The sequence below is a fragment of the Cenococcum geophilum genome, assembly GCF_001692895.1.
Source record: "Cenococcum geophilum 1.58 unplaced genomic scaffold K441scaffold_11, whole genome shotgun sequence".
Lineage (NCBI taxonomy): Eukaryota > Fungi > Ascomycota > Dothideomycetes > Gloniales > Gloniaceae > Cenococcum > Cenococcum geophilum.
Window position 1 is genome coordinate 2047044 of NW_027137569.1, and position 20977 is coordinate 2068020.

Genomic DNA, 20977 nt, shown 5'->3' on the forward strand with positions numbered 1-20977 from the left:
TAAGGATAATACCTAAATTTATAAATTAAGTAGTAAGATTAGCAGTTCAAAGCGCTAATAGATAGTAGAGTAATATAAAACTATATCTCACTAGTAGCAGTTAAGAGAATAGGACTACCTTATAAATAAAAGGAGCAACCTTACCTATTAGTTACGATTTTAGGAAATCTAATAACCTATAAAGGAGAAATTATTAATCTTAAAACAGGACCTATTTAGATAACTATTAAAGGAAGATAAATTAAGATGTCTTTTAATATTCTACTATTAGGACGGGATAAGGCAGTATTAGGTATACCTTAGTTATAGGAATACAATCTAAAAATCAACTAGATTATAGGATAGGTCGATATTAGAGATACTTAACGCCACAAGATATAACAATAAGCTAAGTTAGTATAGTACTAAGTAGGAGCAACCTATAAAGAAACAGAAAAAGGACTAAGTTATATACTAAAAAGATACTATAAGTACGGTAAGAAACTATAGTTACCGAAAAGTAAAAAGCTATTAAAATATATAGTATAGAACTATAAGATAAAGTTAGAACTAGGAATAAGTCTAAAGTTCTTTCTAATCTATAAGCTTACCAAAGAAGAAGGTAGAGCGTTAAAAGAGTTTATCCAGGAAAATTTATAAAAGGGATATATTAGACCATCGCAGTTATTAGCGGGTTATTCAGTACTATTCATACTAAAGAAAAATGGCAAACTAAGGCTGTATATTAACTATAGATAGTTAAATAGTATTACTAGGAAGGATAGGTATCCTTTACCCTTAATTAGCAAAATCTAAGATAGAATAGGCAATACGCAAATCTTTATAAAGATAGATCTAAGATAGGCGTACCATTAAATTAGAATTAAGGAAGGCGACGAATAGAAGGCAGCCTTTAGGTTAAAGGAAGAACTATATAAACTATTAGTTATACAATTTAGGCTTATAAACACACTAGCAACATTCTAAAAGCGTATTAATAATATATTAGGAGAATACTTGGACAAATTTATTATAGCATATCTTAACAATATTATTATCTACTTAATAACTAAGGAAGAATACGGGGAACACGTTAAATAGGTCTTAAAGAGACTATAAGAAGAATAGATGCTAGTAGTAATTAAGAAATACAAGTTCTTTACCAGGAAGACCAATTTCATTAAATTTATTATTAAACTAGGCCAACTTAGTATAGATCTAAAGAAGATTAAGGCTATAGTAAATTAGCAGGAACCAAAGAACGTTATACAGTTAAGATTATTTCTAGGGTTTTGCAATTACTGTAAAAGGTTTATAGCACAGTAGTTAAAGAATATTAAGCTATTTACGCAGTTAATAAAGAAAGAAGAACTATAGGTATAGGGAAAAGAGTAAAGAGAACTCTTTAAGAAAACTAAAGAGTTATTTACCTAGGAGCCAGTTCTTAAGATTTATTAACTAGGACTAGAGACGGTTATAGAGATAGATGTATTAGACTATATATTAAGGGCGTACTTTATATAAAGATATTAAGATAGATAGCACCTAGTAGTATACTATAGTTGGAAGATAATACTACTAGAGTTAAACTATGACATCTATAACAAGGAGTTATTAGGTATAGTTATAGTATTAAAGGAATAAAGAGTATTCTTATAAGGTATAGAGAAACTATTTATAGTTAAGACGGATTATAAGAACCTAATAGGATTTCTAATAATAAAGGAACTTAACTAAAGACAGGTTAGATGGGCAGAGATACTTATAGAATACTATTTTAAGATTTAGCACACTAAAGATACAGACAATATGCGGGCAGATGCTCTAAGCCATAAAGCTAAACTATAAAATAAGGAAAAGCTATTAGGGGCTTTATTACGAAAAGATACAAACAAATTAATTAGGTATAATTATCCGAAAATTATAGCAACTTAAGAAGATAATAAATTAAAGAAAGTCTATAAGACACTAGAAAGCTTTTAGGTATAAAGAATTCTAAAAGTATAGCTAAAAGATCTATAGATGGATATATACAAAAATTAAGAAGCGAAGTATATCCTAAGAAGCATAGCAGAACAGTTTATAGAAGACTTCCATAAGGGACTAACTTAAGGACACAATAGAGCTACGAGCTTAGTGTTAAGACTCTAAAAGGAGTATATTATTAACAGAATCTAAAGAATAGCTAGAAAAGTTATAAAGGAATATCTAGATTACTAAAGGAATAAACTAATAAGGTATAAGCCATATAGAGGGCTATAACCTATTAAAATACTAGAGAGACTATAGGAGGTTATATTATAGGACTTTATTATTAAGTTGCTAAAATTAAAAAATCCTATTACCGGACAAGATCATAACGCAATCTTAGTAATAGTGGATAAGCTTATAAAGTAGGGATACTTTATAGCATATACAGAAGAAATCTCAGCAGAAGATATTGCTAGAATTTATATAAAAGAAGTATTTATAAGATATAGAGCACTAAGCAAGATTATATTAGATAGAGATCTAAGATTTATAGCAGTATTCTAGGAAGTATTCTTAGCAGAGTAAGGAGTTTAAGTAGTAACTTCTACCGTATATTATCTACAGACAGACGGTTAAATAGAAAGATTAAATTAAACACTAGAATAGTATCTAAGGCATTATATTAATTATGCATAGAATAATTAGGTATTGCTATTACCAGTTATATAGTTTATATATAATATAACACCTTAAGAAGGAATAGGCATATTACTATTTAAGGCAAATTACAGATATAAGTTAAGAATATTGTTATCACTATAATAAGCAAAGAAAATAAGTAGTACAGCTAAAAAGAGAATAAAGGATTTAATAAATCTTTATATAGACCTTATAGAATTAGTAAAGAAAGTACAAAAAAGAATAAAAAAGTACTATAATACTAAGAGATCTAAGGGACTAGATCTTAAGGAGGGAGATAAAGTATAGCTACTATATAAAAATTTTAAGAGTTAATAACTAAGCAAGAAGTTAGACCATATCAGACTAGGACCTTTTAAAATTACGTAGAGGATTTCATTAGTTACGTTTAAGTTAAACCTACCAGCTAAAATAAAGATCTACCCTATACAGCACATCGCAATACTAAAGCCAGCATATAAGAATATTAAGCTACTAGTCTATAAAGCAGACACGTATAGAGGATAAGAAGAAGACAAATAGTAAGTTTTAAAGATCGTTAATTATAAGGATATTAACGACGAAATATAGTATAAGGTTAAGTGGATAGGCTATACTAAGACTACCTAGGAGCTACTAAAGAATTTAAAAAACGCTATAGGAAAGGTATAGGAGTATTAGAAGAGATTAGGTTAGGTAGTATTAACAAAAAAGGATCGCCAAAGAATAAGTTACCTAAGGGGGACCCAAGAAAAGTAGTTGCTGAGCTACTTAGATCTATTTCCTTCTCTATTAGAGGAGAATCCGTTCTTTTATTACCTAGTTTCTATAAACCTTATTCTATAAGTTTCCACTCCTTAAAACAAACCTTCTTATACACCTTCTTAAGACGGATTAGTTAAGCGGACGCCGCTAAACGAGACTTAAGAGCCCGTTGCTGAGTATTAGCAGCCTCCTGTTCAGCGTCCTAAGATCGGCGCAATTTAGTAAGAGCAATAGACAGTTTATTATCTAGCCGCGTAGTAGCAGATTAAATATAAGACCCTAAGACAAATTAATTAGGGAACTAGACGACTATTAAGGGTAATAGATTGCGTATATTTAGCATTAGAAGTAGAGCGAACGTCACAGGACGAATAAATATTCACTTTAGTACACTCCGAGCAAGAGGACGGTTATCGCGAAGATGGGTTCGCTAACGCAACATAAACCAACCCCTTTTTTAAACAGCGAGAATACGAAGACGGTATAATCTTACTAAGAGATAATATTACAGTAATAGTGCGAGCACGACGAGCAGTTAAGGAAGAAGAAATTGCTTTAGGTATAATAAGCAATAATATTAACCAAATTAATTAGACGGACATTACACCTCTAGTAAACAACTTGGAGATATTTTAAATCTTTAAGGACAAAGATAAAAAGGAGGGAGATAGTGTTACGGACGCTTTAAGTACAATATTACAACTACTTAGAAAAGAGACGGAAGAAGCTAGTTAGTTAATACAGGCACGGTCTAGGATAGAGCCAATAGAACTATATAACGAGGAATAGTAACTAAGGTTACATAATGTAATCTATATAATCTGTGTAATCTATATAATCTATAACAGAGTAAACAGAGCACACGTATATTATATATAAGAAGAATTTTATAGGAGTACGGTTGTGTATTTAAGGACCCTTAGTCCCTACCTAGATAGTTCCTTCCTTATAGTGATTCTTAGAATATAATTAGAGTTAATCTATTAGGCAACCACTCCACCAGTTGTTAGTACGTTGTTAACTTTTGTACTTATATTTCCTACACACCTAGCCCAATAACGAGCCCATCGTAGTTCTTGCTACAAGGTTCCGTTACAGCAGGCCTAACCTTTAAAGAAGCCGTTCTTAAAAAGAACTTTAAAAGGGTTAAAGTTAGGAACCTTAAATAACGGAAAGGACTCTTAGGGCCAACCTAATACCCGTCTAGCACCTTTACGGAAACACTCTAAGAAGGTAAGAGAAAACTCTAGAGGTAGATCCTATTAGAAAAATAAGTAGGGTAATAACCGTACTAATGATCTAAAAAAAAGCCCTAGTTACGGACCTCTCCTAACTATAACTAGGGCAAGATATAAAAGGAGAAACTCTCCGTATTACTATTAAGCTAAAAATAACACTTTCTATAGGTGAGGTGCGTTAGTTCTAAGCACAATATAATAGCGGCGCCGAAATTAATCTTATATAATATAATTTAGTAAAAGAGTATAAACTTATTCTATTATAAAGGTAGCAGAAACCTATTATAGGCTTCCTAAATAAGTATTAGATTAAACTATATAGTGCCTATAAGCTTATAGTATTAGTAGCCGACATATATAACCGCACTAAGGTAGTTAGCCCGCAACCCTTCTAGGCGGCTAACTTTATAGGTTATAACCTTATCCTTAGATACCCTTAGCTTATAGAAGCAGATCCTAAAATACGCTTTAAGACTAGAGCCTTTAAATAGTAGAACAATAAAGATTTAGAAGGGTGTATATTACTAATAAGCCTAAAGGACATTCTAGAGAATATAGCCCTAGGTAAAATAGTATACGCTTTATACCCAAAGGAGTATTAAATCTAACCCCTATTTAATAGTAAGATGGGTATAAAGCCTAATATAGGTAATAACCCCTCTATAATAGAGACCCTATAGGGAACTACTAGATAGGTTATAGAGATATTATAGGGAGGCGGCGATCTTAAGGATCTTATAAGATACTTTAACCGTTATAGGTTACTCTAGCTTAAGCAATATACAGAGAATATACTACGGCACCTTAAACGCTATGTTAAAGAATTCTCTACCCTCTACTAGCTACTATATAAAACAGTATAACGTATAGTAGCAACCATATACGAGTAACTACTATAGCGCGTAACGCTGCCCGTGAGTATTTTAAGGGAGCTTTAAGACCTACCTAATAATAACGTAGAGGACGAATATAACCCTAATTTATTAAATATTCTAGTAGGCCTAAGGGACTTACTAAGGGTATTTTTAGGTAGGAGAGCTAAAGTCCTACTATAGAACTTAGAGTACAATTATACAATTAATCTAAAAGAAGGCAAATAACTACTAAACCTTCCTATCTATAACCTCTCTTATAAAGAGCTTAAGATCCTACAGGAGTACCTTAATGGTTTACTAAAAAAGGGGTGGATTTAGCCTAGTAAGTCGCCAGCAAGCGTACCAATCCTCTTTATTCTAAAACTAGATAGAACTATAAGGCTATATATAGACTATCGCGGTCTTAATAAGATTATAATTAAGAACCGTTACCTATTACTACTAGTTAGTAAAATGCTAGATAGACTATTTAGAGCGAAGATCTTTATAAAGCTAGATCTATAAGACGCCTATTATAGGCTTTATATTAAAGAAGGGGATAAATAAAAGACCGCTTTTAAGACCCGATACAGCCACTTTAAGTATTTAGTAATGCCTTTTAGGCTAGCTAATACGCCTACGACATTCCAATTATATATTTATAGAGCCTTAAAGGGACTAGTTAACCGTATATACGTTATTTATTTAGATAACATTTTAATCTACTTAGAAGACGAGAATTAACATAAGTAATATATCCGCGAAGTGCTAAAACGTTTAGATAATTAGGGCCTCTACACTAAGGCGTTAAAGTATATCTTTAATACTAAGCAGGTTAAGTTCCTGGGTTATATTATAACGCCTATAGTTATAGTTATAGACCTAGTACGGGTATAGATAATTTAGGAGTGGCCGGAGCTAGAGAGCTACTAGAATGTTTAAGTATTTTTAAGCTTTGCCAATTTCTATAGGTGCTTTATTTACGACTACTTAGACGTTACCTAATACCTATTTAACTATATTACAGAAGCTTCCCAAAACCCAACCTAAGAAGTAAAAAGCTTAAAGGTAGTAAGAAAGAAAACTAAGAAGGGACTAACTAAATAGTATAAACTATAGTTATGGCCTAGAAAGGTTTAGGAGGCCTTTTAAAAACTACACGTAAAGTTTATAAAAGCTTTATTGCTGCGGCATTTCAACCTAGATTAGCTATTAATAATAATTACTAATATATTAAACTTTACCCTTACTAGTATCCTATTATAACCTAATAGGGATTTAGACGCTACCCAGCTCTACTAGAGACTAGTAATATTTTATAGCAGAAAATTCTAGGGACCTAAAGTTAAGTATTATACCCACAATAAGGAACTGCTAGCTATAGTTAACTACTTTAAATAGTGGCAATACTACCTTAAGCACGCGAGCTATACTACTTATATACTCTTAGATCACTATAATCTACGCTACTTTATAACTATAAAGGAGCTTATACCTCGACAAGCTAGATAGGTAGAGGAGCTTATATAATTTAATTTTAAGATTAAATATAAGCTAGGGGAAAATAACCCTACTAATAGACCGTTATAATGGCTAGACTATACTAAAGGCTTTAAAACAGGAGAAGGAAAATAGGTAATAGATATCTTACTCCCTATATTATAGAATAAGCTCTAGGTATAAGATGCTTAAGTACCTATAGCTCTATATACCAAGTCTTAGGTAATATAAGCCCTATTAGTTTCTACTAACGTTCTAGCTAGTACCCAGTTTGTTACTAATAAGGGTTTAAATATTCCTAGATAGGACGTCCCTAATATATTCTTAGAACCTAGTAATATACTATCCCTAATTACTAAGCTATCCCCTTAAACTAATAGCGAAGCTATAGAGTAATCGGAACTCGGAGCCCTATAATAACTAAAGGACTTTAACCTTATAGTGGCCTTCCTAATATACGCGTATTAAAGAGTTGTAAGATCTATAGTACCATTTAGTCTTATACTTAAAGTAGTATAAAATAAAATGGCTTTTACCTAGGAACTATCTAAAAGGTTAATGGATTTTATCTATAAGGTATAACGGAGGGACGCTTTCTATGCCATCCTTAATATAGAAGTAGACCGGAAATGTAATAGAAAGGAAGCTACTACGCGCTACTATTAGGAACTAAACCCAATAGGCCTACTACGTAGAGGTGGTAAGGTTTGGGTGCTATAAGAAGTAAATCTACGATAGAAGATTCTTATAAAAAATTACAATAATCCTTTAGGCGGCCACTATAGTTAAATAAAGACAGTAGAATTACTTTAGCGTAAATACTATTAGCTAAGGCTTAATTAGGAAGTAAAGGAGTATATTAGCTATTATAAGAAGTATTAAGTATATAAGATCTGCAGGCACAAGCTATAGGGTCTACTTAAATTAGTTCCCCCCGCTAGTAAGCTATAGCAATATTACGCTATAAACTTTATTACGGATCTCCCGCTATCTAAAGATAGCTAAGGACAAATATATAATTTAGTCCTTATACTTATTAATAGGTTTTTAAAGTACGTCTAATACCTTTCTATTAATAAGACGATTAATATATAAGCGTTAGCTAACCTAATTAAGGAGAAATACTTTCTTAAAGTAGATTAGCCGCACTCTATTATTACTAATAGGGGCAGCGTCTTTATAAGCTAGTACTAGTCGGACCTATACTTCTATTTAAAGATAGACCACCATTATAGTATAGCTTTTTATTTATAAACGGATAGGTAAATAGAACGCTAGAACTAGGAACTGGAGTCCTACCTACGAATATATTTAAACTACTAGTAAGATAACTGGTATAAGCTACTTCTATATATAGAGTACGCTTATAATTTAAAGTAACGTATTCCACCACCGAGCCGGCAGAACCACCGAGCCGGCAAGTCCATTTCCCTACCAAAAATCGTAAAAATCATAATATAATATCTCAACAACCACTTAATAATAAATTCTAATAATTTAGATTTAGACTTTCATATACACTCTGCAGCTTCTATTAAAGTTGCATAGTATATAGGTTAGTAGTTTTTAAGATATAGTAATTTGGCCATATTTTGGCCCCCAAATTTTAATATCTTAAAAACTACTAACCTATATACTATGCAACTTTAATAGAAGCTGCAGAGTGTATATAAAAGTCTAAATCTAAATTATTAGAATTTATTATTAAGTGGTTGTTAAGATATTATATTGTGATTTTTACGATTTTTGGTGGGGAAATGGACTTGCCGGCTCGGTGGTTCTGCCGGCTCGGTGGTAGAATACGTTAACACATATTATATAAGTATGCACTAATCTAGATTGCCTATAGCGTTTAACTATCTGGGTTTAATGGTATACCTAATAATTACTAGCTAAGGCCGCATAATTAGTTATAGGATCCTACTAGGAAGTCTAAGGATATCTACTAAAGAGTATAAGGATACCTCTAGAAATGGGAGGAGTAATAGAAATATACAAAGTAGAGCCTATAAGATGCCCAAGAGTAGCAGAGACTTTAGTATAACTATAAGCACTAGAATAAGTATTTTAGAGTAGGTAATAAGGTCCTATTATATTTAACGAATATTAAGACCTATTAACTATTAAAGAAGCTTAATATAAGATACCTAGGTCCCTTTTAAGTTAAGGAATAAATTAGTAAGCTAGCCTATTATCTCTAGCTACCCCCATCTATAGCCTATATATATTTAGTGTTTTATATAAACCTACTAGAGCTATAGCATAGACCACNACTNGAAAAGAACTTCTNTNTAGGNCNAATTAAACACCCTAAGGTNGTAGGNGAGCGGTATAAGGTTAAAGCTATACTACGCTATAAGTCTATTAAGAATAAGCTTTAATATAAAGTTAAATAGCTAGGCTAGCCCGCTAAGGACTCTATATAGGAATTAGAGAATTACCTTAATTATTACAAAGATATTCTAAAAGAATATTAGGACTAAGGTCTATAATTTACAAATTACAAAAAGCGCTCTAATACTATGGTATTATCGCGACCTATAAAGAAAGCTTATAGTAGGCCATAAAAGGCCCCAAAGAGTAAATAGGTTAAATTGGATATAGTATAGACAAGCTCCAAAAACCATAGGAATAGGGCTATAGCCTAAGGCAGGATAAATTCTTAGCCTTTTCACGTATATAGTATAGAGTTAATAGGGCATTTTGCTAGAATTGTATTCCTATTTATTAATCTATACTAGGAATATTGTTTTTAGGGCTTCTAAGCCCTTTCCAAAAGCCTTATAAGGCCTTTTTAAGCACCTAATTAAGGTTCTTAATTGCTACTATGTATAAGAACGAATCCTAAAAGTCTAAACCATAAATGTCCAATCTGAAAAGCTACTATACCTCATCCTTAGGAGTAGGGTTAGTATCTATTAGGCCACTAAGCGATAGCTAACAAGAATAGGATTTAGACCCTTTAGTAGGGGTACGAGTAGGTATAAAAATAGGGGTAGGATAATGAGGTGTAGCTAGGGCAGAGATCCTTAAACGCTTAATACTAATATTAAGTCTAAACTAATACTAATGAAGCTCTTACGGCGTAAGCTTATAGTTAATAAAGACACGCTTAAGCCTAGAATAAATAGAGATGTTAGCTAGCTAGTATAGTCTAGAACTACCGAGACCTTGCTATAGCAACTGTTAGTTACCTATTTGCTAGGTATCTAAATGGTAACCTACCTAATAGCGTATTATATTATGCTCTTTTAAAACTTAACGCGTATACGCGAACTCCTTCCTATAGTAGATAGCAACCTTCTTCTTATTACCCCTATCCCTTACCCTATTCTTAGTATACTAACCTTACTCTTGTATTAGGCGTTACTAGCTAGCTTGCTAGGAATTATAGGCGGTATAAATGGCTGTAGTATAGTCTTAAATTCAATTAAGACGTTTAGTATTAGCGCTAGAATAAGATAAAGCCTAGGTAATATAGTATTAAAGGATCGCCACTACTTAGGCCTAGGCTATTAAAGCTTAAAGTTAGTAACGGAAATCTATTAAGGATAGAAAAGCTTACCTTAATATAACTACCGCTCTTGGTACGCATGCATCGATTATAAGGACTAAAGGTATTGGATTTAATATAGTACGTCTTATTACAAGCCTCTAGAATTCTATTATTAGATTTCTGGTTTTTTAAAGACGTATAAGCAAAATTATTTAGGTAGGACTAGTACCAGTTACGGGTTAGTAGGGGTTAGGGTTTTATATACAAAGGTAGGGCTAGGATATACTATGGAATTTGCTTAAAAAAGCAGTTAGTAAGAGAATAAAGAGGTATATTAAATTAATGATAAAAAAGAAGAAAATCTTAATATTATATTAAAGATACGTCTAAATTGGATAAAGGTTAATAATGGGAAGTAAGGTGTTAAGGAAAAGGATTAAGCTTAATAAGTAAAGTGTCTTTATACTTCACCGTCTAATACCCTTTTAGTAAATAGCCGCAACCTTACCAATATAACTCCGTTATAATAGCGCTATTTAAAAGGAAGGAAACACGCGTATAAATTATTTAACTATTACTTCCTTATAAAAACTAACTACGCGGCCAGGGGAAGGTAATTAAGACGTTAAATTAAAGATGTATATAGGTTAAATTAGACCTAAAACAATACTATAGTATTAAAGAATAACGTTATAGATATTCTTGACAATTGTATAATAGCTATAATTGCTATTATAAAATGTCCCTATTTGCTAAGTAGTAGAGCTACGCTAAATATATAGTATAGCAGCAAGAGAAAAAATACTAGGACAGTGGAAAAGCAACTGGCAACAGAAAAAAATAAAGGAAAACACTATACTAGGATCTCTAGAGGAAACTACTCTTTATCTCTTAAAGCCCCTAAGGATAAATATCCTAAAAGGTTATAATTAGCTTTCTTTCAACTAAAACTAGGAAAAGGCTTCTTTAAATCCTTCTCTAAGACAATAGGGAAGGATAAAGAAGGTAGATGCTTTAAGGACTATAGAGCTATACAGACTCCTAAGCACCTATTACTAGAATGCAGACTATACTAGGAAGAGAGAAAAGAAATGCAAAGATAACTAAGCTCTTCTCTCTCCTTAGAGAAGCTCTTTTATACAGAGAAAGGAAGAAGGGCGCTTTTCCTATTCCTAAGTAAGACAAAAATAGCTACTAGAAAGTGGCTAATGGAAGCAGAAGCTTTAGAAGGAGGTAACTCCTACTAAACTTCTAGTAAATAGACAGTAGTAAGCAAAAGGACAGAAATAAACTATAAAATGTACAGGGGCAGGCGTTAGGATTCTTTTACCGTTTTTCTACTGTTTTAATACTACCTAATAGTTGTCGTAACCTAGTATTTTACTAGGGAGCGGTAAACCTCTAGTCTAGAGGTTTATAAACTACTAGGATATAGCTACTAATACATATTAAGCTGCCTAGAAAGGATTTATATATATATAGAACTATAGCGCTATAGCCTAGAGGCTGCACGCGCAGTATTATACGTAGTACAATACAATAGATATTAAAAATATATAAAATAAAAAATATAGTATAGGACTACCAGATTTAAAAACATATATACTAAATCTTAAGAAATAAGTCTCTTTAAATAATTAATTAATACCTTAACCGCATCTAATAGCCTAAGGGCAAATGTAGGAGTAATACGTTAGTGACGTAGAGGATTATAAGAAAAGGATTATAAGAAAGGATTATAGACTATATCTTAGTAGTTAAAGATAATGGCAAGCTAAGGCTCTATATATTAAATCCTATACTAAAAGGTTCTATAGAACCATACTAGAATACCAAATTGCCTATAATACTTATGATTAATTATAGACCGGTATAAAGGTTTAGAAGTAGAGTTGTATAAAAATCCCTATATTAGCCTAGGTAGTTACTAGTATGCTTTTAATAGGCTTCTAATAGGTCTCCTAGCAATTCTTATATCTTTTCTCCAGTTATGTTTTTTCCTTATTAAGGTTTTTTAAGAGTTTAAAGTAGGGGTTAGATAGATAGATAATATATAGCGGTATACCAATATCTCTCTAAACCCCTTTTAGGACGAGCCCTTATAATCTCCCTACTGTAAGGTAATAGCGATTGGGGGCCAACCGTAAGAAGGGGGGGGGGGGGTAATATAAGGGATATTATTGCGGACACCTTAAGTTGCCCTTAGGATAACCCCTAGACGCCCCTTAGATGGTCGCCGGTTACGTGCCAGAGGTACGTGCCCGTAGTATATAGTCTCTACAATCCTAGAGGCCTTACCTCCTTAAGGATTTATCTCTCTCACTAATTTATCCTATTTTACAATCGTGTCCTTATAGCCCCCTGTCTATAAGTTCCCCTCACAATACTAGTAACGCTTTTATCCTCTCCTTTACATCCTTATACGCCCTAAACTTATACTAATCAAGCTTAATACGCCTATATAATTCTTTACCCTAAAACTATACCTAAGGCGGCTAAGATCGTCGTTAGAAAGCTAATAAGGCGGCTATAATTATTAGAGGAGGGTATAGAGTTAATAGAGGTTAAGGCTACTAACCTTTATAACTATACTATAGAGAGGAACAAGAGGAAGCAGAGGAAGTATACTATACTTTCTCCTAAATTAGTGCTCACTACTAAGACAATAAGGGCAGTTATTGCTACTAAAAAGGCTACTAAAGAGCTTAAAAAACATGCTAAGATTACGCGAGAGTAAGCTAAAAGAGGCCGCTAGGCTACTGCTATAATTGCTAAGGAGTAAGTTAAAGTTAGGAAAAAGGCTTATATTACTACTATAAAGCTTAAAAAGGTTGCTAATTAACACCAGAGGGAGGCTAGTAAGGTAGGAAAGGCGGTAAAGAAGGCACAGAAGGCCTCTTAGACTGCAGCCAGTATATATAGAAAGAAGCTCACCGAGGACGCTTTACAAGCAGTAACTCAGGCAGCTAAAGATACAGCATCTACGCAAGTTACTACTAAACAGCTTCAAAAACAAGCTAAGGTGTTACTTAATACTGCCTCTACTGCTTCAGCACACTATAAGGAGCTTATTGCGATCTTAAAGAGGATTAAGGAGGCAGCTACTCAACCAGACAAGCTGCCCGATGAGGAGGATGATGAGGAAGACAGCGCCTCGAGCGACGATGAGGCCTTAGATAAGGACTTTGATCCGCCAACTCGCGGTTACATAAGCCTTCTAAGCAATCAGCTGCCTAATACACTGTAAAAAGTCGATATAGACTCTCTCCTATATATATTTAAGGCTTCATTTAAGTTCAATAATAAAATAATGCTTTGCGATGGTTTTTGCTAGCGATTTGCCTGCAAATCGGCATTTGGCAGTATTTTGGTGTTCCAAAGGCGGTTAGATTTCCGTCATAACTAGGTGGTCCGTCATAACACAGTGAGTTACGTTAGGGTACATCGGCAAAATATAGTACCCTTTCAATGGCCTCAATGGTCGGCGGTTGACGCAATTAGCGCGCAGTTAAGGGCATTTGGCAACTCGACCGACTAGCCTATATCGTGTTTTTTTAACACGCAATCTGCGCATTTGGCAACTATAATTATATTTACCTCTTTTATACTAATAATATATTTTAAATAAATAAAAGCTATTTTAAAGCTATTTATAAGGCTAGTAAAATAAATATTATTATTTTAAATAATTTAATATAATATAGCGATAGTTCTCTTCTACCTATCTATTATACCTATTAACTTATCTACCTGCCTATATCGCCTACTTATCTATATTTACCTACCTATCTGCATCGCCTACCTATCTACATCTACCTGTTTACATTTACCTACCTATCTGTATCTGCCTACCTATCTATATTTACCTACCCGTTAGCATCTACTTACCTATCTGCATTTACCTACCTATCTATATCTACTTGTCTATATCTACCTACTTGTTTATATCTACCTACCCGTTAGCATCTACCTACCTATCTACATCTGCTTGCCTATCTATATTTACTTACCTATCTATATCTGCCTACCTATCTATATCTGCTTACCTATCTGCATCTACCTACCTGTCTACATCTACCTACCCGTTAATATCTACCTGTTTGTGCCTACCTGTCTGTACTACCTTAATTCAATCAATCGATTGAATCGTTTATAGTGTTGGCTGGCTAGTTGTTATTGTCTGGCTCTAGCAACGGTCGTCTGGTTCTGGCGACGGTTGTCTGGCTCTGGCAACGGTTGTCTGGTTCTAGTAACGGTTGTCTAGCTGGCGACGGTCGTCTGGTTCTGGCGACGGTCGTCTGGCTCTGGCAACGGTCGTCTGGTTCTGGTAACGGTCGTCTAGCTGGCGACGGTCGTCTGGCTCTGGCAACGGTCGTCTGGTTCTAGTAACGGTTGTCTGGCTGGCGACAGTCGTCTGGTTCTAGCGACAGTCGTCTAGTTCTGGCGACGGTCGTCTGGCTGGCGATAGTTGTCTAGTTCTGGTAACGGTTATTTAGTTCTGGCGACGGTTATCTAGTTCTAGCAACGGTCCTCTACTAGCTGCCGTTCTGGTGCCTCCCTAGGTAGGGAGGATATAAAGAAGGAAGGAAGGGTAAAAAATAAGGTGGTTATATAGGGTAGAGGTATGTGTAGAGGCTATCGGGAATATAGCGGGGACCTAATACAGAGCTTCGTGTAGAGCCTCTGTACGCAGAGCTTCGCGCAGAGCCTTATGCAGAGCCTTTGTACGCAGAGCTTCTCGCAGAGCCTCGTGCAGAGCCTCTATACGCAGAGCTTCGCGCAGAGCCTCGCGCAGAGCCTTGTGCAGAGCCTCGTGCAGAGCTTCGTGCAGAGCTTCGTGTAGAGCTTCGTACAGAGCCTCTATACGCAGAGCTTCGTGTAGAGCCTCATAAAGAGCCTTATGCGAAGCTTCGTGCAGAGCTTTATGCAGAGCCTCTATGCGCAGAGCTTCATGCAGAGCCTCTGTACGCAGAGCTTTGTATAGAGCCTCGTGCAGAGCCTCTAAGTAATAAGACTATAAGATTGTATAAGATTATATAAGATTATATAGGATTATATATAATAGTTAAATATATAGTATATAACTTTACCTTAATTATACGTTAAGAAATATACAGTTAGCTTTTAAAGTTATTAAGTAGGTTAACTATATATTAAGTTAGTTAAATTATATATTAAGTAGGTTAATTATATATTAAGTTAATTAAATTGTATATTAAGTAGGTTAACTACGTATTAAGTTAGTTAAATTATATATTAAGTAGGTTAACTACGTGTTGAGTTAGTTAAATTATATATTAAGTAGGTTAACTACGTATTAAGTTAGTTAAATTATATATTAAGTAGGTCAACTATATATTAAGTTAGTTAAATTGCATATTAAGTAGGTCAACTACGTGTTAAGTTAGTTAAATTATATGTTAAGTTGGTTAATTGTGTGTTAAGTTAGTTAATTACGTGTCGAGTTGGTTAAATTGCATGTTAATTACGCGAAACGCGAAAACCAAAGTCTACTTAAATCTCATCCTGCGAATATTTTCCCGATGTATTTACTCTTAGACCTTATCTCATAAATCAGACGCTCCGTAGTAGAATTTTAGCCGAATTCAGTTAGATTAGCACGTGCATAGTTACGGGGCAGGTAGGGTAGAAAATTACTTATATCTGCTCCTTATATTTTAAAATTCTAAAACGGAGCGTCTGAGAGCTTATGGGCGTCGCTTTGGTGTAAAATAAATGTTTTAAGAATTAATTTTTATCGCTTTTTGTAGACTATCCCTTGCACCGATAATAACGTCCTATAAAATGTGGCCCGTGCGCACCAATTATATATGGGCGGTAAGTCGTTCTACCGTATTACCAGGACTGCGAAAATACGCGAGATGCCCGTATCTACCCCAAATTTATATACGCACGCATGAATGCACCTATTACCACTATATCTCCCCTATATACTCCTTAAAATAATAACTAAATTAATTACTATAAGCCGTATAAGTGCATTTATGCGTACGCATACATGCACTTATACGGCTTATAGTAATTAATTTAGTTGTTATTTTAAGGAGTATATAGGGGAGATATAGTGGTAATAGGTGCATTTATGCGTGCGCATATAAATTTAGGGTAGGTGCGGGCATCTTACGTGTTTTTGCAGTCCTAGTAATACGGCAAAACGACTTACCGCCTATATATAATTGGTGCGCACGGGCCACATTTTATAGGACGTTATTATTGGTGCAAGGGATAGCCCAACCACGATAGTTATAGTAGGTTTGTTTAATGTATTAGAATCTCTAAGTAATTATCTCCCTCCCTAGATATATTAGAGCCCTATATTTGTTGTATTAAGGCACGAGATACAGCGTTGCAGACGGGGAGTTAAATTTTAAAAGGAATCTTCGTAAATTTTAGACCGATCACCTATATCTAACTTTTGATATAATATAGCTACGATATAGCTACTATGTAGAGGAGATAGAGAAAACGGAGAGCTTATACCTCGTAGTATTTTTAAAGTAATTAGACGTGGGGAAGGTAGTAAGGTTTGGCAGTGATTTGGTAGTGTAGCAAGTTTGGTGGTTGATTTTGCGACCATAACGCTCTCAGACCCTCGGTGGAGAATTCGTTGGTTAATAAGGAGCAGTATGCCCGCACGTGCGCGTAGTGCACGTACCAACGGTCCACCGGGGGTCTGATTTATGAGATAACTTAGACCTTCATTATCCAAGCTTATGTTATCTACCCGTGATGCAATAAACACGTGATAATAACGTCTGGGAACCAGCCTTACTAGGTGCCGCAATACGTTACGATACTTCGACCTGGATCACATGCGGCATCGCAAATTTTTCCAAAAATTTCCCAGTCCTTTAACTACCCTATATGTAGATTTATCTGCGGACCATTGGATCTCTTTACTATCATCTCCAACTTCCTACTAGATTCCAATCAACTTCTCCCCCATATTTTAACTCCTTAAAATCTCCAGAATGGCTCAACCGGCCAAAAATGAGAACCCGATTCGGCTATGGGGTGGCAGGTTCACAGGAGAAATGGACCCCCTGATGAACCAATACAACGAAAGCTTGTCACTCGATCGCATCTTCTATGCCCAGGACATCAAAGGCTCAATAGCCTACGCCAGGGCAAACGTTAAGACCGGCATTCTCACCCAGGAGGAGTTTGAGAAGCTTGAGGAGGGACTTAAGAAAGTTCTCCAGGAGTGGGACGAGGGCAAGTTCCAGCCAGCACCCGGAGATGAAGGTGAGCAAGCTCCGGTACACATCCATTTGTACTTCCGCCTTGTTGGTACTTATCCAAATGCCACTCAAGTGGCGCCTCGATATATTAAACCAGTTGGCGGGGTACCAAGTGGGCTCTAATGTTATCAAAATTCCCTTTCCAGAGATCAGCTGCTAAGTGTACCCTTATACATTCACACTGCAAACGAGCGCCGCCTAGGCGAAGTTATCGGAACAAACGTAGCGGGAAAGCTACATACAGGCCGCAGCCGCAACGACCAAATAGCGACCGACATGCGCATGTGGCTCCGTGATGAGCTGGATCTGATTGAGGAGCACCTTGTCGATCTCCTTAAGGTCATTGCCCAACGTGCCAAGCAGGATATCGACTACATTATGCCGAGCTACACGCATCTTCAAAGGGCACAACCTATCCGATGGAGCCACTGGCTTCTCAGCTATGCCATAGCATTCCAATCCGACCTCGAGCGCCTGCGGTTCACGAAGAAGAACATCAACAAACTCCCTCTTGGCAGCGGTGCCGTTGCTGGCAATGCCTTTGGCATTGATAGGATGCAGATGGCGAAAGAACTAGGCTTCGAGGGTCTCATTATGAATAGCATGTCCGCGGTCGGAGACCGAGACTTCGTCGTCGAGATGCTACAATGCGCCTCCACTATCGGCAGTCACCTATCGCGCTGGTCGGAGGACCTTATCATCTACAGCACCTTGGAATTCAGTTACGTTAAGCTGGCAGACGCATATACCACTGGTAGCTCCTTGATGCCACAGAAGAAGAACAGCGACTCCCTTGAGCTCCTGCGTGGCAAGTCTGGGAGAATATTTGGAGCAATGACTGGCTTGATGATGAGCATCAAAGGTATCCCATCCACGTATAACAAAGACCTGCAGGAGAGCGTGCAGCCGATGTTGGATACTGTCAAGACCTTGAGGGACGGTCTCCAGATTGCGGCGAGGTTGCTGGCCACGGCGACGGTTTATCCAGATAAGATGCGTGCTGCACTGAGCCCAGACATGCTGGCAACAGATCTTGCTGAGTATCTGGTCAGGAAGGGTAAGCTGGTTCTATACATTAGATCTTTTATAACCTCTCTTGCTAATCTCAGCGCAGGTGTACCATTCCGTGAGACGCACCACTTGGCGGGCAAGATGGTCGCACTTGCCGAAGATGAGAATAAAGGGATGGACGAACTCACTATCGAGCAGTTTCAAGGTATTGACAAGAGGTTTGGCGACGACGTGCTAAGCGTGTTCGACTACGAGCGCTCTGTGGAGCTGAAGGATGCCACCGGCGGGACCAGCCGCCGTGCGGTCTTGGAGCAGCTGGAAGCACTAAAGAAGACACTGGGGGGTTGATATTTTCTATTACTTGGATTGACGCGAAGCATTCATAACGCCACCAAATTATTATATTTTTGTTCCCAACGCCGCGAGCTGCATGTTACGATACGTCATAAGAAGGCCTCGCTGCCCCGGTGACGTGGCGTTACACAACCAGGCCAAACGCTTGCATCTACCTGCACGCCTATAAATGTAATTTGACGGCTGATTCCAATGCCCAAACTCGCCCTCCAAGTGCTCGGACCACGCGTTTCTGCGCCTATCAGACCCCCCCATTTTCTATCGCTTCGAAGCCTGCTTGCTAGCGCGCTTTGGCTTGGGAGTCTCCGCAGGCCTCACTGCCTACTTGCCGTCGCCGTCGCTTCTCTAGCTCTGAATTCTTCAAGATACCTGTCTGTCTTCAATTGCTTTGAGTTCACTCGCATAGGGACAATTCCTGGGATATCTTCTTGAACGTAATAGGCCTCCCAAGCCTCACTGTCAAGTTCTGGACCACCATCCCCATTATACCTCAGACCATTAGGGCACTTGTCCCTGCCGTACCAGTAAGCTTGTTTTCGGAGAAATTCCCCAGTCGATGCTCCTTTGTAGCTTGTTGAATGCTCTTGGAACTGTGCCTTCCGAATCTTATCTGTCTCTAATATCTTACGATACTAATCGGATTTTCTTAGAGCTTCGAATTTGGCATCGCGAATGTCCTGGGCCATGGCTGATTTAGTAGCTCGACCTTTTGTTAGCCTGAACCATCCAGAGGCTTTATGTGTATCTCGACCCCTCTTGAGTGTTGGCCATCCCGCGGCTCTCTGAGTAGCCCGGTCCCGTTCGAGTTCTTCGAATCCACCGGCTCTACGGATAGCAAGACTGTTTCGGCGATGGAGGTCTCCAGCGGCTTCTTGGGAAGCGCGACCCTTTGCCCCGATTGCTATTACCATCTCATGAAGGACACTTGTGTTATTTTCCTTGGCCTTTTGGATTTCCTTTGGTGAGAGTCCTAGGAAACATGAGAACAGAATTTCTACGGTTCCCGCAGGGAAAATCTCTCCGGTTTTCTTCTCCCTTCCACGATAGACAAACAGCCTCACCAGGTGATCCCGTATCGGCCCGTGGTCATGCTGCTGCAAGGATATCCGCACAAAATAGCTGACATCCAATGAGCCTAAACCAGAAAGTTCGTAGAAGGCGTTCCGGATCGGATCATTGTAGATACTAGTGAACATTGGGTGGGGATAAAAGAATCGAGAAGGGTGGAAAGCATAGAAAATCAAATTGCTGATTTCCATGCTTGCCTTGTCCCGGACAACCGTGAAGGAAGGCTTTTGGTGCCACACGTTCTTCTGACCGAAAACGCAATAATACACTGTTCATAACTCTTTCCTTTAACGGGCACTTTAGGAGGAACAAATCCCCAGTAAAAACCCCTTCTGCGATACACATGTCCGGTTGTCGACTGAGTGACGGTTACTTTCGGCTACTGTCGGCCTGGCGTCGATCTAGATCAGGGGTGTCTTGGCAGCTGATCTTGATTGTATATATAGAGGCTCAAGAGCCGCTCTCAATGAACCAGAGTTCTCATTCCGAATCGTCCCGTCAACACTAGTTCCTGATTCCTCTTTTCGTGCCCACCGGACTGAAGATAATCTCCGAAATTAATGCTTCTTTGGAATAGGACCCAGGGCTCTATTTGCATCTCCGTGGGTTGCTAAACTTATACTGAAATGTCGCTAGCCTCCGCCGGAGAGCTAATTGAGTCATCCGTTCAGTACCCGCACCAGTTATACATAGCATAGCTACATTTTTTTGACGCACTGACCTGGTTAATTCGAGAATTTCTTGCGGATATTTTCATTCTCCTTGGGCTTTGTCGCAGCTCGGAGAAATAGCCTTAGCGCG

General features: G+C 36.9%; 2 protein-coding genes across 2 annotated transcripts; one reads left to right on the forward strand and one right to left on the reverse strand.

Moving 5' to 3' along the window:
• Positions 1 to 17473: 17473 nt before the first annotated feature.
• On the forward strand, positions 17474 to 19102 carry K441DRAFT_549457 (argininosuccinate lyase; the record flags this gene model as incomplete). Its single annotated transcript, XM_067643006.1, has 3 exons — positions 17474 to 17747; positions 17892 to 18800; positions 18858 to 19102. 3 exons carry the CDS (start codon positions 17474 to 17476, stop codon positions 19100 to 19102), a joined length of 1428 nt encoding a protein of 475 aa, XP_067506535.1.
• Positions 19103 to 19640: 538 nt separating this feature from the next.
• Positions 19641 to 20720, reverse strand: K441DRAFT_27947 (uncharacterized protein). The gene has a single exon (XM_067640922.1). The coding sequence runs from the start codon at positions 20365 to 20367 to the stop codon at positions 19741 to 19743; it is 627 nt and encodes a 208-aa protein (XP_067506536.1). The 5' UTR covers positions 20368 to 20720; the 3' UTR covers positions 19641 to 19740.
• Between the last annotated feature and the right edge of the window lie 257 nt (positions 20721 to 20977).

Coding starts and splice junctions, on each gene's coding strand:
- K441DRAFT_27947 (XM_067640922.1), bottom strand. CDS start 20,367: ATGGAAATCAGCAATTTGATTTTCTATGCTTTCCACCCTTCTCGATTC.